The sequence below is a fragment of the Aethalodelphis obliquidens genome, unplaced genomic scaffold, assembly GCF_003676395.1.
Source record: "Aethalodelphis obliquidens isolate GAN/ISIS:26980383/991018 unplaced genomic scaffold, ASM367639v1 scaffold34, whole genome shotgun sequence".
Taxonomy (NCBI): domain Eukaryota; kingdom Metazoa; phylum Chordata; class Mammalia; order Artiodactyla; family Delphinidae; genus Aethalodelphis; species Aethalodelphis obliquidens.
In genome coordinates, this window is record NW_020837978.1 from 11,780,661 (window position 1) to 11,797,278 (window position 16,618).

At 46.8% G+C, this 16,618-nt stretch overlaps 1 protein-coding gene across 8 annotated transcripts in view; it reads left to right on the forward strand.

Annotated features, from left to right (window-relative positions):
• JARID2 (jumonji and AT-rich interaction domain containing 2) overlaps positions 1-16,618 on the forward strand; it is a 243,175-nt gene that overhangs the window by 167,124 nt on the left and 59,433 nt on the right. For 6 of the 8 annotated variants that reach the window (XM_027128413.1, XM_027128407.1, XM_027128408.1 and 3 more), the window contains one exon: positions 13,488-13,657. The exons of the other annotated variants lie outside the window; for them this stretch is intronic. Coding sequence is in view for 3 of the 6 variants with exons in the window: in XM_027128407.1 (XP_026984208.1) it covers positions 13,488-13,657 (170 nt within the window). In the remaining 3 variants the exon portion in view is untranslated. The remainder of the gene's footprint in view (positions 1-13,487; positions 13,658-16,618) is intronic. 8 annotated transcript variants of the gene reach the window in all.

The window sequence follows — 16,618 nt, forward strand, 5'->3', positions numbered from 1 at the left end:
TTGAATGATTGGTTCCCAAGCCTGTTTCTATCCCAGAGGGAAGTTGTTTCGAGGGCCGACTCCCTCGTGTGGCCCAGGTCCTGTTCTTTTTTTCTTTTCGTTTTTTAAATACATCTTTATTGGAGTATAACTGGTTTACAATGTTGTGTTAGTTTCTGCTGTATAACCAAGTGAGTCAGCTGTATGCAACATCCCCATATGCCCTCCCACCTTCCCTATCCCACCCCTCTAGGTGGTCACACAGCACCGAGCTGATCTCCCTGTGCCATGCGGCTGCTTCCCACTAGCTATCTGTTTTACATTTGGTAGTGTATATATGTCCATGCCACTCTCACTTTGTCCCAGCTTACCCTTCCCCCTCTCCGTGTCTTCAGTCCATTCTCTATGTCTGCGTCTTTATTTCTGTCCTGCCACTAGGTTCTTTGGAACCATTTTTTTTTTAAGATTCCGTACATATATGTGTTAGCATACGGTATTTGTTTTTCTCTTTCTGACTTACCTCACTCTGTATGACAGACTCCAGGTCCATCCACCTCGCTACAAATAACTCAGTCTCATTCGTTTTAATGGCGGAGTACCAGGTCTTGTTTTGTAATTCTCCTGCTGCAGCTCCATTACGCTGCACTTCATGGAACCCAGGCTTCACGGTCAGACCCGGAAGGCAGGGTGTGTGTTTGCTGGTTCCCTGAGGTTCCTTTCCATCCAGCTCACGGATTCTCGGCCTCAGTTTCCCTTTCAGGTGTACTCCTGCATGTGCTCACGTTTGAGGGGTCTTCCCCGGCGTAGTCAGTAGTTCTGGGCCTGCCTGTTGCCTCTCCTTTGTTGAAGGGGGAGCGGGATGAGAGGATGGATATTCTGAGTTTTAGATTGATAGCGAATCCTCAGAGCTCACTGAGTAATGTTTCCGTTGTGTGACTCCTTGCTCAAGTTTGTTGGTGTCTTTGTAATCCCAGAGCTGAAAGATTGCAGAAGTCTAGGACAGGGAGGTCTCACTCACCTGGTGGCACCAACAGCTCCAGCGATGCACCCTGTTTCTACCTGTAGGATTCATTCATGTAACATTATCTGCTTTCAAAATTGTGTAACACAAAGAAAACAGTAATTTGCGGGGGGGGAACCCCTGTGACGTTACATTGCTGTACTCTGCATCCCTGATGAAATAAATCCATTTCAGAAAGCACTGGGTAAAACCTGGGATACCTGGAATTGTGTGAAATAGGAGAATCAAACACAGAGAAACCTGAGGAAGAGCACAGCTGAGGGACTAAGCTGGGGAGGGGAATGACCGTCCTTCTGCAAACCAGTGGGTTCCCAGGGTTAACTTCTGGGGGTCTTTTCTGGGAGTGAGGTTGTTATCACTGGTCTCTGAGGGTATTTTGGAGGGAGTGGGGGGAGGCAGAAAACTTTGAAGTGTCCAGCTGGAAATGTTCTCCTACATATGCTCATTTACAAATTGCTGAGGGCGGGGCCTTCCGACCCTTCCCAGGGCTGATGGATGGCTGGGAGCGTGGTGTTTGGCATCGTATTGACACAGTGGAAGATGGATGTCTCTTTGATCAAAGGGAGACCATTAGGGCATGTTTAGGCTGGTAGAATTGAAGAGACTTCTTCTAAAGGGAGTAGTTCCGCGCCTCCTGGCCCCCATGGCCTGCCACCTGCATCTTTACGAACAGGATTCAGATCTATCCGGCTTGCAGCCCTGGCATTTTGCTGAAGCTAACTGTGAGGAAGCTTGCATTTAAGTAGCTTCTGTTTCTTTGAGTTAATCAGTGGGTTACAGAGAAGGGGAGGATGTCATTTGTTTCCATGATGCCTCAGCACGTCATGGGTTCGGACCATTTGGGAAGATGTGACAGTTTTCTCTCTCGCGTCCCCTCCTTCACAGGGTCCCTACCAGCACCCGTCCTTAAAGTGCACCTTGGGGTTCTCCTTTTCCTCCAGAGCTGGCTTGCCTGGTGGTGGCGGTGCAGCGCAGCGAGAAGAGCCACGTGGGAGGTTCCCGTGGCCAAGTGTCTCGCCACTCAGTGGGAGGGGCTTACGTTCTCCTCTGGGCTGGGCAGTGGAATGGGAGAGAATGGGGCCATGGGAAAACAACACGTCTGCCCATGGGAAGCGTCACAAAAACTGACTGTTCCTGGTGTGGGAGGACCCACGGAAACTAGCTTTGAGTTTGGGGTTAAAAAAATAAGTGTTTAGAGGTTAGTCACTTTTTAAACTTTCAGTTCATAAATGTTGATTATTGGAGGTTTCCATCAGTTGAATTATCTCCCCCCTGCCCGCCATTTTCACAGTTTATTAGGATCATGGAGAACACTGGGATTCTCTCCCATTTCTTTCCCTCTTTTCTCTACTTTTTGTTCTCTGTCCTCTCGTGTACCGCCATACAGAGAAGATGGGAGGAGCCAGGCGATGCCGAGGCTTTGTGACAGCACCTAGGACAGAAGGTGGACCTGTGGCCTTCTTTGGAGGGTATATGAGCTGCAGTGAAGGAGGCTGACCTGTGGCTTCATTGTTTCCTGTTTATGGACACGAAAATGGGCTCGAGCAGGAAGGATTAATGAAGGGCTTAATGGAACAGGAAGTCTTTCAGCCCTTCGGAGTTGCTGAAGTGGTGCATACAGCTTGGGTGTTTATCTTGAGTCCCGTATAAGAGGTTGGACTTTCCTGTGGTCGTTTCCTGGAACTTGGTGAGGATCAGAACTTGTCAGGGCATTTGAATGTTGCAGACGGAAAAGCGATAACTAGTCACTGACAGCACTGGGCGAAGGGGAGGGCTTGTTTGGATTTCTGTGTACTGCCAGTCTCGCCTCTTGGGGTTTTCTGCAGCTGGCCTTGCTCAAAGCCTTTGAAAGTCCTTTGAGCTGCTTTTATAGCATCTCAGCAAATTCAAATATAGTATCTCTGGAAAGGAGTGATAAGTCACTCGTCTTATTAACAGCAGGGTTTTGTTGGTTAAATGGGTGTAAGAAAACATATTTGATGACAGGGCCCCTTGTGAGTCAGAGACCAACTTTTCCCTCTTGGAGAAATTCTCATTTTGTGATGTAAGTGAGGTCTAGTCAGAAGACACTGTCACTAGACCCCTGCGAGGGATCTTTTGAGCCACACACAGTTACGGTGGATGTGTGTGTCCTGCAGATGTTTGGTGAGTCTCTGCTTGTCATTTGCTGCCGCCCACAGACGTGACCCCTTTCCACTTAGTGCTCCCTTGACCTCAGGTATTAGGGCCTGTGGGTTCATATCCTGCAGAGTCCATCTGGGACTCCCAAGTGGTTGACAAGGAAGAAGTGAGGGGACTTTTATACTGGGGAGAGGCCTCTTAGGTCCCAGAATGGGTGTTAAGAGTGTAAATGAGAGACGATCCTGGCTGAGTTGGAAGGTTTGAGTTGGCCTCCATTCCCCTGGCCCGTCTGGTTTAAAAGTCCACTTGGTTTGGTTTTATATAGCGATGCCATTTGGATAAATGTTTCTGCTTCCTGGCCTGACATATGGTTACCTTCTGCAACCCTGAACGTTGGTAGAAGTTCAGCATTGCTTGAGGGTATCCTAGGCCTTGTTAGAAAGGAAGGTGAGTTCTATGCCATGACTCTCTTTTGCCTCCTTTGAATTGATACAGGTTCTTGGGTTTTTATTTAAATTTCTGTGCCACTGTTGTGTCTGCTGGGTCCGTCACGGCAGCCTCCAGTGACACTGAGCCTGGGCTGAGTCTCCGAGTGTGGGATGCTGTGAGCTCCTGTTTTTCATTGGGAGAACGTGTCGTACCTCCAGGATCACAGAGCACAAACAGCGAAAAGAAGGGAGGATAATGGCTCTTATGTTCATTAGTGATTAGCAGATTCTTTTTAATTATGGTCATGTTTTTTAACTTTAGCAGTTGTCATAAAATCCTAGACCTCTTTTATAAACATTCGGGAAGGGACAGTGTGTGTGGATTGTAGCGTATCCCTTTATCACAGAACAGACTTCCCTCTGCATTTTGGTTGGTGATAGCTTAAGTAACACCCATACTTTAAACATTACACGTGATTATGTTTCAGCCTACTAAATAAATTTCTATCAGAGCCCCAAAATGAATACTCTGGGCTTCCCAGGGAAGGAAGCATATTAGAACCATGGTGCATTACTTTAGTTTTGCCTTTTCTTTCTTTTCTGCGTGGTAAAAAATCACTTTTGGGGGAGGGAATCCAGTGGATTTTAGCCCTAGGTATATTTTCAAGATATAAAATGTTGGATTGTGAGTTGCTGTGTATTTTCCATATGCAAGCAAGGAACTTGAGTTGTAATTGAGTTGTTGGGTTAAACGGTATTGCTAACATTGTTCATCTCTTACTTTCTGTGAAAAGTGGCTGGGTTCTTACTTAGCTGGCATCAGATTTTAGTGCAGGTACTAAAAATTGGTTAATGCCAGGCTTATCATAAATCTGCGAAAGTCATAATTCCCCTTTCAGGGGTGATCCCAGAGCTGGTGTCTAAAGACTGTCTACTGCCACCTATTGGTGCTTGTTGGCTACTTCATGGGATTTCCAGTGGGCGGGGAAGTTGTCCAGAATCCCTTTTCTATTTGCCGTCCTTTAAATAAAGCAGATCCCTGTTAGCAGACTTACTGTCCAAGAGGCCGAGGATGTGAGAAGCTGAAGTAAGCCTACTCCGTCCGTATCTTTCAGGGACTGGTTAGCTCTCCCAGCACTGCCTTTGTGCTTTGGTCCATCACGTGCGGATGGACTTTCGAGTCTCAACCTGTGCACAACTCCATGGGGAATGTTTCTGGTGGGAAGTTTCCATAGGATTGACTTTTCAGTTATACTGCTAGGGTTCCACTGGGTTCTGTTGTTTAATGAATGAACTGTGTAACATTGCAGGATGAATTTCTTCGTGTATTTTTCTTTTCTCCTTCAAAGAACGAAGTAAAACATGATTCCTGCCTCACAGAGTCATTTGGTCTCCCTTCCCAGCCATCGTCTCTGCCAGGATTCGAGGAGTTTTCTGGCAGTTCGCAGCCGGGTATTGAGTAACCTAAAATTGAGAAACTGCTGGGGTTCTTGTTGAAATAGTATTTTTAAAAACAAAATTGGCAGTCCCACCTCAAGAGAGAATGAATGGAAAGGCAGATCAGCATTTCAACTGGTTCTCTGAGGCTTTTACAGATGAGTGTACTTTAGGTAACTTGTTCACACCTTGTAACTACAGTAGTGTATTAGGGATTTCTTTGGCAGATCCATGCTGGATTAAGACTTTTAACTTCCACGTGTTGGTCTTCTGACTCGTGTTATCCTTTTGTTACTTTTGCTGTAAACAGTTTTTGCTCAGGACTGCCCTGAACCCAACAGTCTTTGTGGAGAGGAGCATTTGCAGCTCCTAGATCCTGGGTTTGGAGGTGGATCCCCGAGAAGGAGAGGGTTATGCGGCCTGGGGGTGGCGAAACCTGCGGCTTTCCATTGGTGGTAAACTATAACACATGTGACACTTGTGACTGACAGAACAAAAGGGCTTTGTTGCCGCTTTAATTGTTGATTAATGATGATCCCTCTCGAATTTGACATGGTTGCTTTCTAGAACACAAAAGAAGTCAATGTCAAATATTTCCTTGATCATGACAGAGTCAGGATTTCCAGGCAGCCTCGGTTCTTTGACATTTCAGGATGCTGCATCAGACTTTAAAAAAATAATAATTGCATCATTTTATTAATGGGATCCAAAGCAGTTCTGCATATTACTTTTCATACCCTTTGTGTGGGCTCACACCACCAGCCTGAGATTTGTGTGCCCAGCAGATGTTTTACTTGGGAAGACACCACATGTATCTTGTAGATATTTAGTACTTTTGGTATTCTCCTTTCTCTCCCCTGACCCTTTTTACCTGAGGTAAAGAAAATGAAGGCTCACCTTTCTCTCTGATGCCCGCCCACTTTCTGAGGGAGTGCAGTTATTTGTGAGCATTTGGAGTATCTTCCGAAGTCGGGGTGGTGTTTGGGTTTGCAGAACTTGCCTTCTCTTTCGTCTGGCCTTTTGGTGGGTAGAGCTGATGAATATACTTATAAGTGGTTAGGTTAGCCTTCCTGAGGATATCTCAGGGTTCTGAAGGAAGTTCATGTGTTTTCCTAAATGAGTGATTTATTCCTAACTGGAAGGATTAAGCCTTAAGGCAGCAGAGTATAGATAGCATAGTAGTTAGTAGTTAAGGGAATTATGCAACAACTTCTGGCATTGTGCCATCTTTTTTTTTTTTTTTTTGGAAACATCTATATTTAAACGTTTTTCCACCTCTGCCTTCTAAAGTGCAAGGCGGTATGCGTATCTCAAGATCTGGAAGTTACCACGTTTGCTGTTTTGCCTGACAACCTGTAGTTGGGAAGTAGGCGCTAGCAATCTTTAGCAACACAGGCATTTTGGAGGTTTTTATTTCCCACTTGGTACAGGCTAAGATCAGTACTTGTCACCAGAATTATGAAATCATGATGCAAGAGGAATTATTACAGGAACGACTATATTCAGGTTTTATAGATGAGGTCAGCGGAGATTGGAGCTAGAAGGACCCTGAGTTGTTTCCTTTTCATAGGGGTTCTCCCCCCTCCCTCCCCCGCCCCGCCCCACCCCACCCCACTGCTTCTGCCAGCAAGGAAATAGAGTCCCAGCTTGCCCAAGGTCACAAGGTAGTTGAACCAAAGCAGCCCAGGTTTTGTGATACCATGGTTCTTTTCCTTGTACCACTCTGACCAAGCAGAACTTTACAGGGTTTCATCTCCAGGAGATTCAAGCAAAGAAAGTTCCTTTCGGTATATCAGGTTAATAGCAAACTTTTACTCTAGTTGCCTGTGTAATTTAATTTAAGACAAGTGCTGCAAATATTTAACATCCTGCGGTTTTTAGCATAAACAATTTCATGTCTTTCTATGTTAAGCAAGAAATGAGGCCTCTGAACCAGTACGGCAAGATCTCCAGAAACACCTGAAAGCAGGCATTTCTCTTCTCATGCAGACCTGCAGACCTCCCTTTCCTGTCACTGGGTGAAGTCCCTACACCCCGATGAGACAAACACCCATTGTAACTCTGGAGCAGGGTGGGACGTGAGCGCCGAAGGATGGAGCCTGTTGCCAGGGCTTCTCGTTACCAAGTTTGCTGTGCGTTGGTCTCTGCTAGCCTCCGGGTTCACTTGAGGATGTGTTTATTTTCTCTTTACTATACAGGATGTTTACAGCCATCCTGTGTGGTTTGCCCGCAACTGCACTTGCATTTGAATTTGGTGGGCAGCTTGCCCTGGGCAGGGGATATCCCCTGCCCGACCCATACAATCTCCAACACACCCCCGCCCTTGTTCCTTTGACTAGCTGCCAGGTCTGTAGTGTGTGTGTGTCTGGGGGTAGAATAGAGTGGGTACTTATTTTGGAGATGGAAACACAGGAATTTTTTTTTTTTTTTTGAATAGGCCTTTCAGCAAGTTGGCAAAGCTTCAGGGCCAGCTCCCACACCGGCACAAAGAGCCTGGCTATGCGGGTCCCTCTGCATTTGTGGGATATAACGCATTTTCTTTCTTGAGTGAACACACACCCTGCGCTCCCACCCATGCCTTGCTGTCTGTTTAGACTTGGGGTGTAATCTAAATAACTGGATTTACCAGCTTATGTTTTTAATATTGGAAAATTAAGTTAATAAGATGGTGTTTGGCACACACGGCCCTCCACAAGGACCGGCTGGGCACTGCCTTGGACCCCCTCGTCCCCCTCGCTCCCGCCTGGTCCAGCTGTGTTGCGTGCATACCGCTCGTCCTCCATGGGTTTGTAAACGATCAGAAATCCTGGGCAGAAATGGAATTTAATTAACCTAGAAATTGCTGTTGTGCCATATTTAGGGCTGCCCTAGAGATTGAGCACACAGATAGCAATAAGCCGGTTAACTCTATCCTGTAGGTAACCCCGGAGGAGACCCGGAGACACAGTGCCACGGTGATGGCGGGCTGCCCAGAGGCTTCCAAAGGCAGGGTTTGGGGAGGGCAGGAGAGGGCACCGGGAGAGTGTTACAGAACAAACAGTATTTGGCACAGGACGTGGTCAGCCACCAGTGGGTTTTCTTTACAAGCTTTGTCTTGGAATTTATCTGTTAACTTGGAAAATAACGCTAGTGTTTATTTTGGTCTGCTTCTCTATTCCCATAAAGGTGCTGTACTTTTTTTCTTTTTAACCTAAATATGAAATATATTTGAAGACTTACTGGGGTAAAATTTTATGTGATCAAGCGAAACATTCCTTTGGCTGTTGGCCCCGGTGCCAGCGAATCCCACATGAGAGAAGGCTTCACTGTGAACCGTGGGGCGTGGAGGAGAGGAGGGAGAAGACGGACGCCCTCCCCTCCAGCTCACGCAGCTCGTCAGGAAGCGCCGTCTCTGACGTGCGGTGGTCTCGTGTGCAGGGGCGCGTGGCAGGACCTCCACACCTGGGCCAGCGGATTGTGGCCCAGGGACAGGTGTCCTGCGTGTGGACACGTGGGGTTCAGCGGCGTGCCTTGGGGTGGGGGGGGTACCTTGTGACGCAGCGTGGTTGACAGCCAGGACGCGACCTTAACTGGATTTTGTTCGATGATGCTCCTGATGGGCAAGTGGCTCAGTAAATTCTCAATAAGCGGTGCCGGTGGTGGCGGAGGAAATTGTGACCGAACAGGCAGGTGCTTCCGAAACTGATTCTTAGTGAAACTGGATTCCACTCGACCTTCGCGGAGCCGTATCCTGGGATGGCCAATAACTTTACTGGTGGCAGAACCACAGGCCTCTCCTGTAGCTCTTGGGTCCGTTTCAGATCTGTCCAGCCATCTCCCTGCCACCTCCAGATTGCCATGCCCTCTGCCCCTCTGCTCAAAAAACGTGTGATTCCTAAGGAATGAGTGAGGAAGTGGTATTGTTCATAAATGGGACGGCAGCACAGTGTTCCTGCCCTTCTCTCTCAACACCTACGGAGGGCTCGCCCTAGACACGCGGCAGCCCGTACATGCAGACATAGGACATAAGGAGGCCCTGGCAGGAGAGCCCACTCTGTAGGCCATCGAAGGGCAGAGGAATGGAAATGGAGTCGAGCGGGAGGTCCTGGGGGATGTGCTATTTGAGGATGGCTCAGTCTCTCTGAGGAGGTGACTTTTGAACAGAGACATGGAAAACGTGATTCTGTAAAAAGCAGCAGGCTGGAATGTTCCCCTCGCTGGATTATAGGAAGAAGCCAGCCATGGTGAGATAAAGGGGAGAAGCATTCCAGCCAGAGGGAGCAGTCTGGAGTAAGCAGGGTCCCCTGAGAACCTTTGCCTCTATCCTAAGAGCATTTATTTCTACATAGAGTGACACTCTGGGGGGATCAGATCAGTAAAGCAACGTTCGTATCAACACATCTCCCCCCCCCGCCAACGCCCCCAAAAAGAGGCACTTTTGCTTAAATGGGATTCACACCAGCAGGGCTGAGCTTTGTTGTGACTGGGTTGCCATGGGGCTCCTGTCCCTTCTAGAGAAGGGACACCCCAGATGGCCTTACCCACGACAAGGGCTTCAGATAGCAAGCTCTGCATTCTCTGAACTTGCTCTCTGAATATTTTACTCTTTCAATTCACATACACACATTTACACCACGGAAGGTGAGGAACAGCGATGATTTGATCTGAAGCCACTTCTGTTCCCGAAGCCTCGCTGCCCCTCAACCCTAGATTTTAACACACTGTAAATAACAGGTTACCCTCAATGTATTTATTCATATATACATGTATTTGCACGTTTCTTCCTCAGTTGGTTTAAGTTTCTTCGGCTTGCTGGAGAGTTTGGTTTTAGTTGGTTTCATTGACCTTCCTGGCACGGAGGAGTCTTCTGTAAGGGAAATTCCTTCCTGGATCAGTTAATAAAAGATCAACACAGAAGTGAGTCTTGTGCCACTTGACACTCCTGTGGTTTGTGTGGGACAGACGCCCTCTGTATTTTCTGCATTCTGGCTTGCTGTGCATTACCAACGCGAAGCAAAGGCCCTCCTGGCTAAACTTCAGGCAAAAAAGCCTTTGGAGGCCCTACATTCTGCTTGTTTCTTCCCTTGATGCCCAGGAGCTCCACACTCTCTCCAGCCCCACCCCTGGGTGGCTCTGAACTCCCTTAGTTCAACCTAAATTTCCATTTAAAGCATCTTCGCCCTGGTAATGGACTGGAGGGTGTTCCTGGTGGAGGGATGGGTGGCTCCCATCTTGCTGGCCTGATCACGGCTGGCGCCCAGCAGCTGAGTGCAGACCCTCCTGGAGCTCCACCGCCCTTGGTGGGTGTCTGATCATGCCTGTCCTCTCCTGCACACCAGCCTCCTTCTTTCCCCAGCACCTCCAGGTGCAGATAACCTAGGTCTTCAGCACATCTGGACCTCCCCGCCCCCTTTCTGTACTGATTTTAAATAACATACACTCATTTCCTTGTATCAGACACTCTAGAATGAATCACCTATCCCGCAAACATACCCCGAATGGCTAAGAGTGCTTCCTCCCTGGATTTGGCCTCTGAGTTGTGTCATTCAAGCTCTTTTGTTGCGTGGGGACAGCAAAGCAAAGTCACACCTTTGTAATCCCCCGGGACCCGCACACACAAAGCCAAACCGCAGACCTGCACTTTGCACAAAGTACGGATTCTTCTGGCCTCTTTAAAACAAGATATTGGTTTGTCTTGTTCTTTAGGTCCTGCTTTCATCTGGGTCTCACAGATACTTCATCACTGGGGAGCTTGGCTTAGTCCTCTGAGGGGTAATTTATTTTACTGCCGCGTTTTAATCTGTTATGCCCTTATTTTTCATAGCTTCCCTGAGAAAGTCATCAGGGAAAAAGCGCCTTTTTATTTGAGCAACGGTCGGAGCATTTATCTTTGAGCTTATGAAATTGTAGAATGTTTTTCCGTGTCCTGCTCTGTCATCTGTGTTTGCGTGTTTGTTTTTCATCCAGGCTGTGCTGTCTTCTCATTATGTGTGGCATTTGTCATTGCCGACTTTTGAGAAAGCAGTAAACACGGAACATCCTGTTCACGTACAGGCAGTGATTCCATAAAGCCCCCTTAATGCCCAGAGTGTGAGTTGTGTCCATTTAAATGAAGATGTACAAATCAGAAAATTGCCAATTAAAACCCCTTTTCAGTAGGAAAACATTACAGGGGTTTTCTTTTAACAGGAAGGGCAAGTTGGAGGAGAGAAGGAGCTTGTTGGAAGAGGAGGGTAGTTCTCTTGGGCTCAGTCCACCCTGAGGGTGGCAGGGCATGGCGCCGCTGTCTACTTTTCTGTATCCTGTCCTTTCTCTGAAGCGATCCTGCTCAAGGCATGGGCTGTTTGCTGCCTGGTGCCAGTGAGCTGAATAGAGAAATGGAGAGTGAGCAGTGAGCATGTTAAAGCAGTTGAACAGGGTGATTTTATGTCTGTGAGTCTAATAATGAATTTGAGCTTGTAGTTTATGTCTTTCATTTTCCCCCTACAATAATTATTTTATAAAAATATCCATTTGTAAAAGACAGAAAATCTAAAGGGGGAACCAAATGCAAAACGGATCCTCTTCTGCGAAGGTTTGAGAAGCACTGCTCCTTCCGTCTCTCAGTCGGTCACACACACACACACACACACCACCCCCATCTGATCCTCCTTGAAGGTCAGTCCTCTGGGCTTGGAGGCTCTCCCAGCACACACTTCTGCTCTCTCATCTTCTGGACAGTCAGTTGGTTGCAAAAAAAGAGGTCTTTGTTCCTCACAACACAGGAATGGGAGCATTGTTTTATTCCCTTACCATTTATGACGTTTGGAATTTCTGTTAAACCGTGTTATGTGGCTGTTTTCCTCTGGTTATTCCTGGGTTCTGAAGTGCTTTTGATTAATTGTGACGTTTGTAAGATTTTAGGGACTGAGGGTTGTTGCCCAGTTAGTATGCAGCAGTCATGCTGTCTCCCTGTTGATCAAATGTCAGTTCATATTGGGAATATGACCTATTCAGGAGTGTTTCTGGTGGGTCGTAAGGGAGGCAAGAGTTGAGTTTGGGCAGGACATGGGAGGTTAAAACTTAAGGGAGCTAATTTTTACAAAGTGGAAAACCAGTGTGTGTGTGGGGGGGTTATTTTGTTAAATACTAGAATGTTAACTTAAAATGTTAGGGTATTTTGAGCACCCGCAGTTAAAGATACTATGCTTCCTGTTTTCCATGATCTCAGCGATAGTTAAGGGAAGACTTGTTCGTGCTATAGAATTATAAATATATGTAATACTCTAAGCAGCCTTGAGCTGGGGTGGCTTCATCAGCCCCACCCACATAGTGATTGACTCCAGTTTGGGGTTCTGAGCAGATCCGTTTAAAGCCCTGTGCCGTAGGGCCGCTTTTCGATTCTTGTTTTTTCCTGCTCTCAAATACTGTTTCTTGAGCATCTTTATGAGCAGGGCCAGAGAGGTGGTTTAAAGCAGGACACGTACAGGTTCACACCCTCAAAGGTGTTTATTTTCCATTAGGCTGTTGAGATCTTGAAAATTCAAGGAAGAGCTAATAGGAGGCAATTTATGGTAAAGGTCAAGCCAGTTATACAGGGGGTAAAAACACTTAGGTGGATAAAGGAAAACGGTTACTGGCTACAGCGTTAGGAAAAAAGTGAAGAAACCTTTCCAAGAGTCATTAGGATTCAAATTAATAGAGTGTCTGACATGTAAAATTGTGTGAATGAACAATGTCTGGTTAAGGAGATTGAAGTTGTGATTTGTAGACACCAAAGGATAAATTAGGGGATTGGTATCTACGTAGGATGGTAATAGGGGAGAGGCCTGAGAAAGGTAGGTTAAGGCCAGTTTTTCAAATCCCTAACTAAGGACTTTGGACTTTTTGTGTGGGCAGAAGGTAACCCATAATTTGGCCATGAAGGAGGGGTTTTGAATAGACTAGAGAAGTGATCTTCCCCCCCTCCCCCCACCCCCTGCATTACAAGCTTTAATTCCAGGTGGATTTATTTGGCTGACTTGGAGTTAGAAGAGCTTAGAGATGGGGAGACTACTTCCTCTGGGGGTGTGAGACCAGGTCAGTGACAGGCTAAGGTGGACGGGGTGTCCTTACACAATATGAAGGCAGTTGTGCATGTGTTTGTGATAGTATCGTGTTAAAGCACAGAATGTGGCAGATGATTTGTGAAAAAGCACGAAAGTCATTAATCCCGTGTCACCTAATACCGCATGCCGCTTTGGAGATACCCAGGCACACACTGGTTTGTGCACAGGCACGCGCTTGTGTGCAAACGTACACACATGCTCATGGTGCATATTTTATATCAGTGTAGAGAATGTAGCCCTTTAAAGCAAATTTATTGCCCTTTAAAGCAGGCTTGTGGTTTACAAGAGTGAGAGAGAGATAGAGAACCTTAATTAGAAACAAAGAGTTTGCTTGAAATAAGGTCTCTCTTCCCTTCTGTGTCATGATTTTATTGCTGCAGGTAGATCTATATCCTCCGATCTCTGCTTGTTGTTAATTTTCTTTTGCTTTTACAGGCCCAGGCTGCAAGCACAAAGGAAGTTTGCTCAATCCCAGCCGAATAGTCCCAGCACAACTCCAGTAAAGATAGTGGAGCCATTGCTACCCCCTCCAGCTACTCAAATTTCTGACCTCTCTAAAAGGAAGCCTAAGACAGAAGATTTTCTTACTTTTCTCTGCCTTCGAGGTAAGACTGTGTTGCCATTTTGGAGGGAGCGGCCTGGTTGAAGGAAAAAGGGGCAAGGCCTGTCCCCAGGAGTTTTGATGTTGGCTTTGGTCTCTGCTCTACAACCTCTGTGAATTCCCAGCCTGGTTTGAGGGAGTGAGAGTGTAAAGTGAGGAATCCCACCCAGAGGGTGCTTGAGCCTTCCTGTTTCTCCTTCCCTTTTCCTCTGACTCCCGAATCACCTTTCTTGGCATCTCAACACACAGTGTCACAGTTTGTAGTCTTACATTTTTTTTTTTTGGTAGTCTTACATTTTTATAATTGACTTCTCCCTGACATCCTTTTAGGACCTCTATCACCCCAGCATCACCGTCACACACATGCTTTGCAAACTTGGCTTTTTGTTTTGTAATTTTTTTTTTTTTTTGGTGGGGTAGTTGTGGATGGGTGTTAGTTCCCGTTTCCTAGTGTTTCCTGAGGTCTGAGAATAAGCCACGCTAATGGAGGGTCCACTCCCTCCCCCCGCCATACTACTTTAGGAAAAATAACAGTAGTGCTTTGTAGGTGTAGATAACAGTGGAAATATTGGTCTGTCCATACGAACAGGACCAGTGAACGGAGTGCACGGAGAGGATTTTGTAATTACAAAATTACAATTTTGTAATGAAGGATGGGTTTGGATTTACATGGCCTTATTTTGGGAAAGTCTTTACTGTAGGAACTAAGTGAGGGAAGAACACAGAAAATGGTGAGGGAGATTGAGGGGCCTCTCCATTTCAGGTAGGAGCATCACAGAAGGGCGTCTTCGAGCTTCTCGTTGCCCTGTTGGGCCATAGCATTTCAGTCTGTTCTTTGATTGATGGTGCTCACGTTGGTCACTGAATCGCCGGAGGTCTGTCAGGCTTTTCCACGGAAAGCGGACCCTTGGCAGCCTTTGTGATTATACAGATTTCATTGTGAGGCTCTTTGTTTTTGTTTTTTTTGCGGTACGCGGGCCTCTCACTGCTGTGGCCTCTCCCGTTGCGGAGCACAGGCTCCGGACGCGCAGGCTCAGCGGCCATGGCTCACAGGCCCAGCCGCTCCGCGGCATATGGGATCCTCCCAGACCGGGGCACAAACCCGCGTCCCCTGCATTGGCAGGCGGACTCTCAACCACTGCACCACCAGGGAAGCCCACGAGGCTCTTTGAAACTCCATATTTCATTTCTCATCAAACTCGATTTACTCATTTTTTGGGGGATCTGGATGGGCTCATTTCCTGTTTTGTTCAGAGAGTTGTAATCTGTTTTGATGTTTGATTGTCCCAGATCCCATCAGTGTAGCCCCTTCAGGCTGGCTGCCTTGCCCTTTGACACGTCCCTGTCATGCTCCCATCCCAGCTCCCTGACGCAGTGGAATGTCCTGGACTCTTGTTGTGTACTCCCTCCCTCAGCCCCAGATCAGCCATTTCTTCTAAGAGCCCTGTTCATTTTAAGGAACAGCTGCTCTTTAGGAGCTAGGGTCTGGGCTTGAGGTGTGCTCATAGCTATCAGAGGGAAATGCGTTGTGTGTGTGGGGGGGCATGTGCAAGGGCATGTATGTATACATGTACACACATGCTCATTTAGTATGCACATCTATGTCTCTAGGTCTATTAAAATCCATGAACGAGCACCAGTACCTCCTAATTTTAGTTTAGCACCAAAGGGTTCCTTCTGGTTTTCTGTTTTTTTTTTTCCTATATTAAACAGTGAGAAAGTTGACTCCTGTTATCCATAAATTGTTTATTTGATCCATCTTTTCCAGTGTGCCCCACCTCCCATCTCTTCTGCCACCCTCCCCACGGCGCCCTTCTGATCTCACTTGGCTGGGACCCTGTGAACGGCCTGACCTGTGTGTGAACACCTACTTCTTCATCCTCCTTTGGCTCTCGCACACCACAGGGGCTGCCGTGGTCATTACACACACACACACACACACACACACACACACACACACACACACACACACACACCCCTTGTACCAGTTTGCTTTAGGACTAAATTGTTAGGGAAGGGAAAATGAAGGGTGAGGTTTTTGTTTGAGATTACAGGCTACTGATATGATAGTCCTGGGAGACTCAAGACATAAAGGAGGAGAATAACTGTATTTCAGTGCAGACCACTTCTCCCTCACGAAAGGGAGGTGGGGTGGGTAGCAGGGCCTCCTGCCAGCATCTCCCTTGGGTTTGACATAGCTCTTTGCCGAAGGAGTCTAGTGATCCTAGGTGTTGAGGGTGGAGATGGAAAGGAAGGTGTAAAAACCCACTAGCAAAGAATCAAGTGTAGGATTGGCTGTGAAGGGTGAAAGGAAGAGGAAAGATGAGAGTGACCAACCGGCTGGTAGACGGTGGGGTGGTGTCATGAGCAGTGGAGGGTGAGTGGGACCAGGTGATCAGAAGAAGGAATTTGAGCCAAAGGGATCTTTGAAGGGTCAACAAGTGTCATCAGAAGCAAGATGGTTCAGGTAAACAATTAAAGCTCTGTGTTGGTAAGACTCTTCATTGTGTCTTTTTAATCCCACTGGAGCCACATTTACCTTGGAGCCATGCCTTAACTCTTTTCTTTAGGAAGATTCACTGATCGTGTTCTATTAGGATGTCAGAAAACTGCTCTGCAGATTATGGAATTTAGTTACGAGCGGAATTTGTATATTTGTGCCACGTGCCTGTATATGCATGATTTGTTTACATCATATTTCCTCTGGTTTGGGGTGATTCAGGGAGGACCTGCTTGGAGAGGCATGCTTAGTACTCGAGTAAATGGCACGTAGGGAAAACATTCCCAAGTACCCAACTTTGACATTTCCAGGCTCGAGACACAAGAGAATCATGTCTTTTCATAGACACAGTTTACTTCTGTCACTTGTCAGATGGAACAAAAGTTTCAGTAAGTGAAACATAAGATGTTTAATTTTGGAAAAATGCTCTGAGGCTTGGAAAGTTCTTCCTGCGTTCATGAGCCA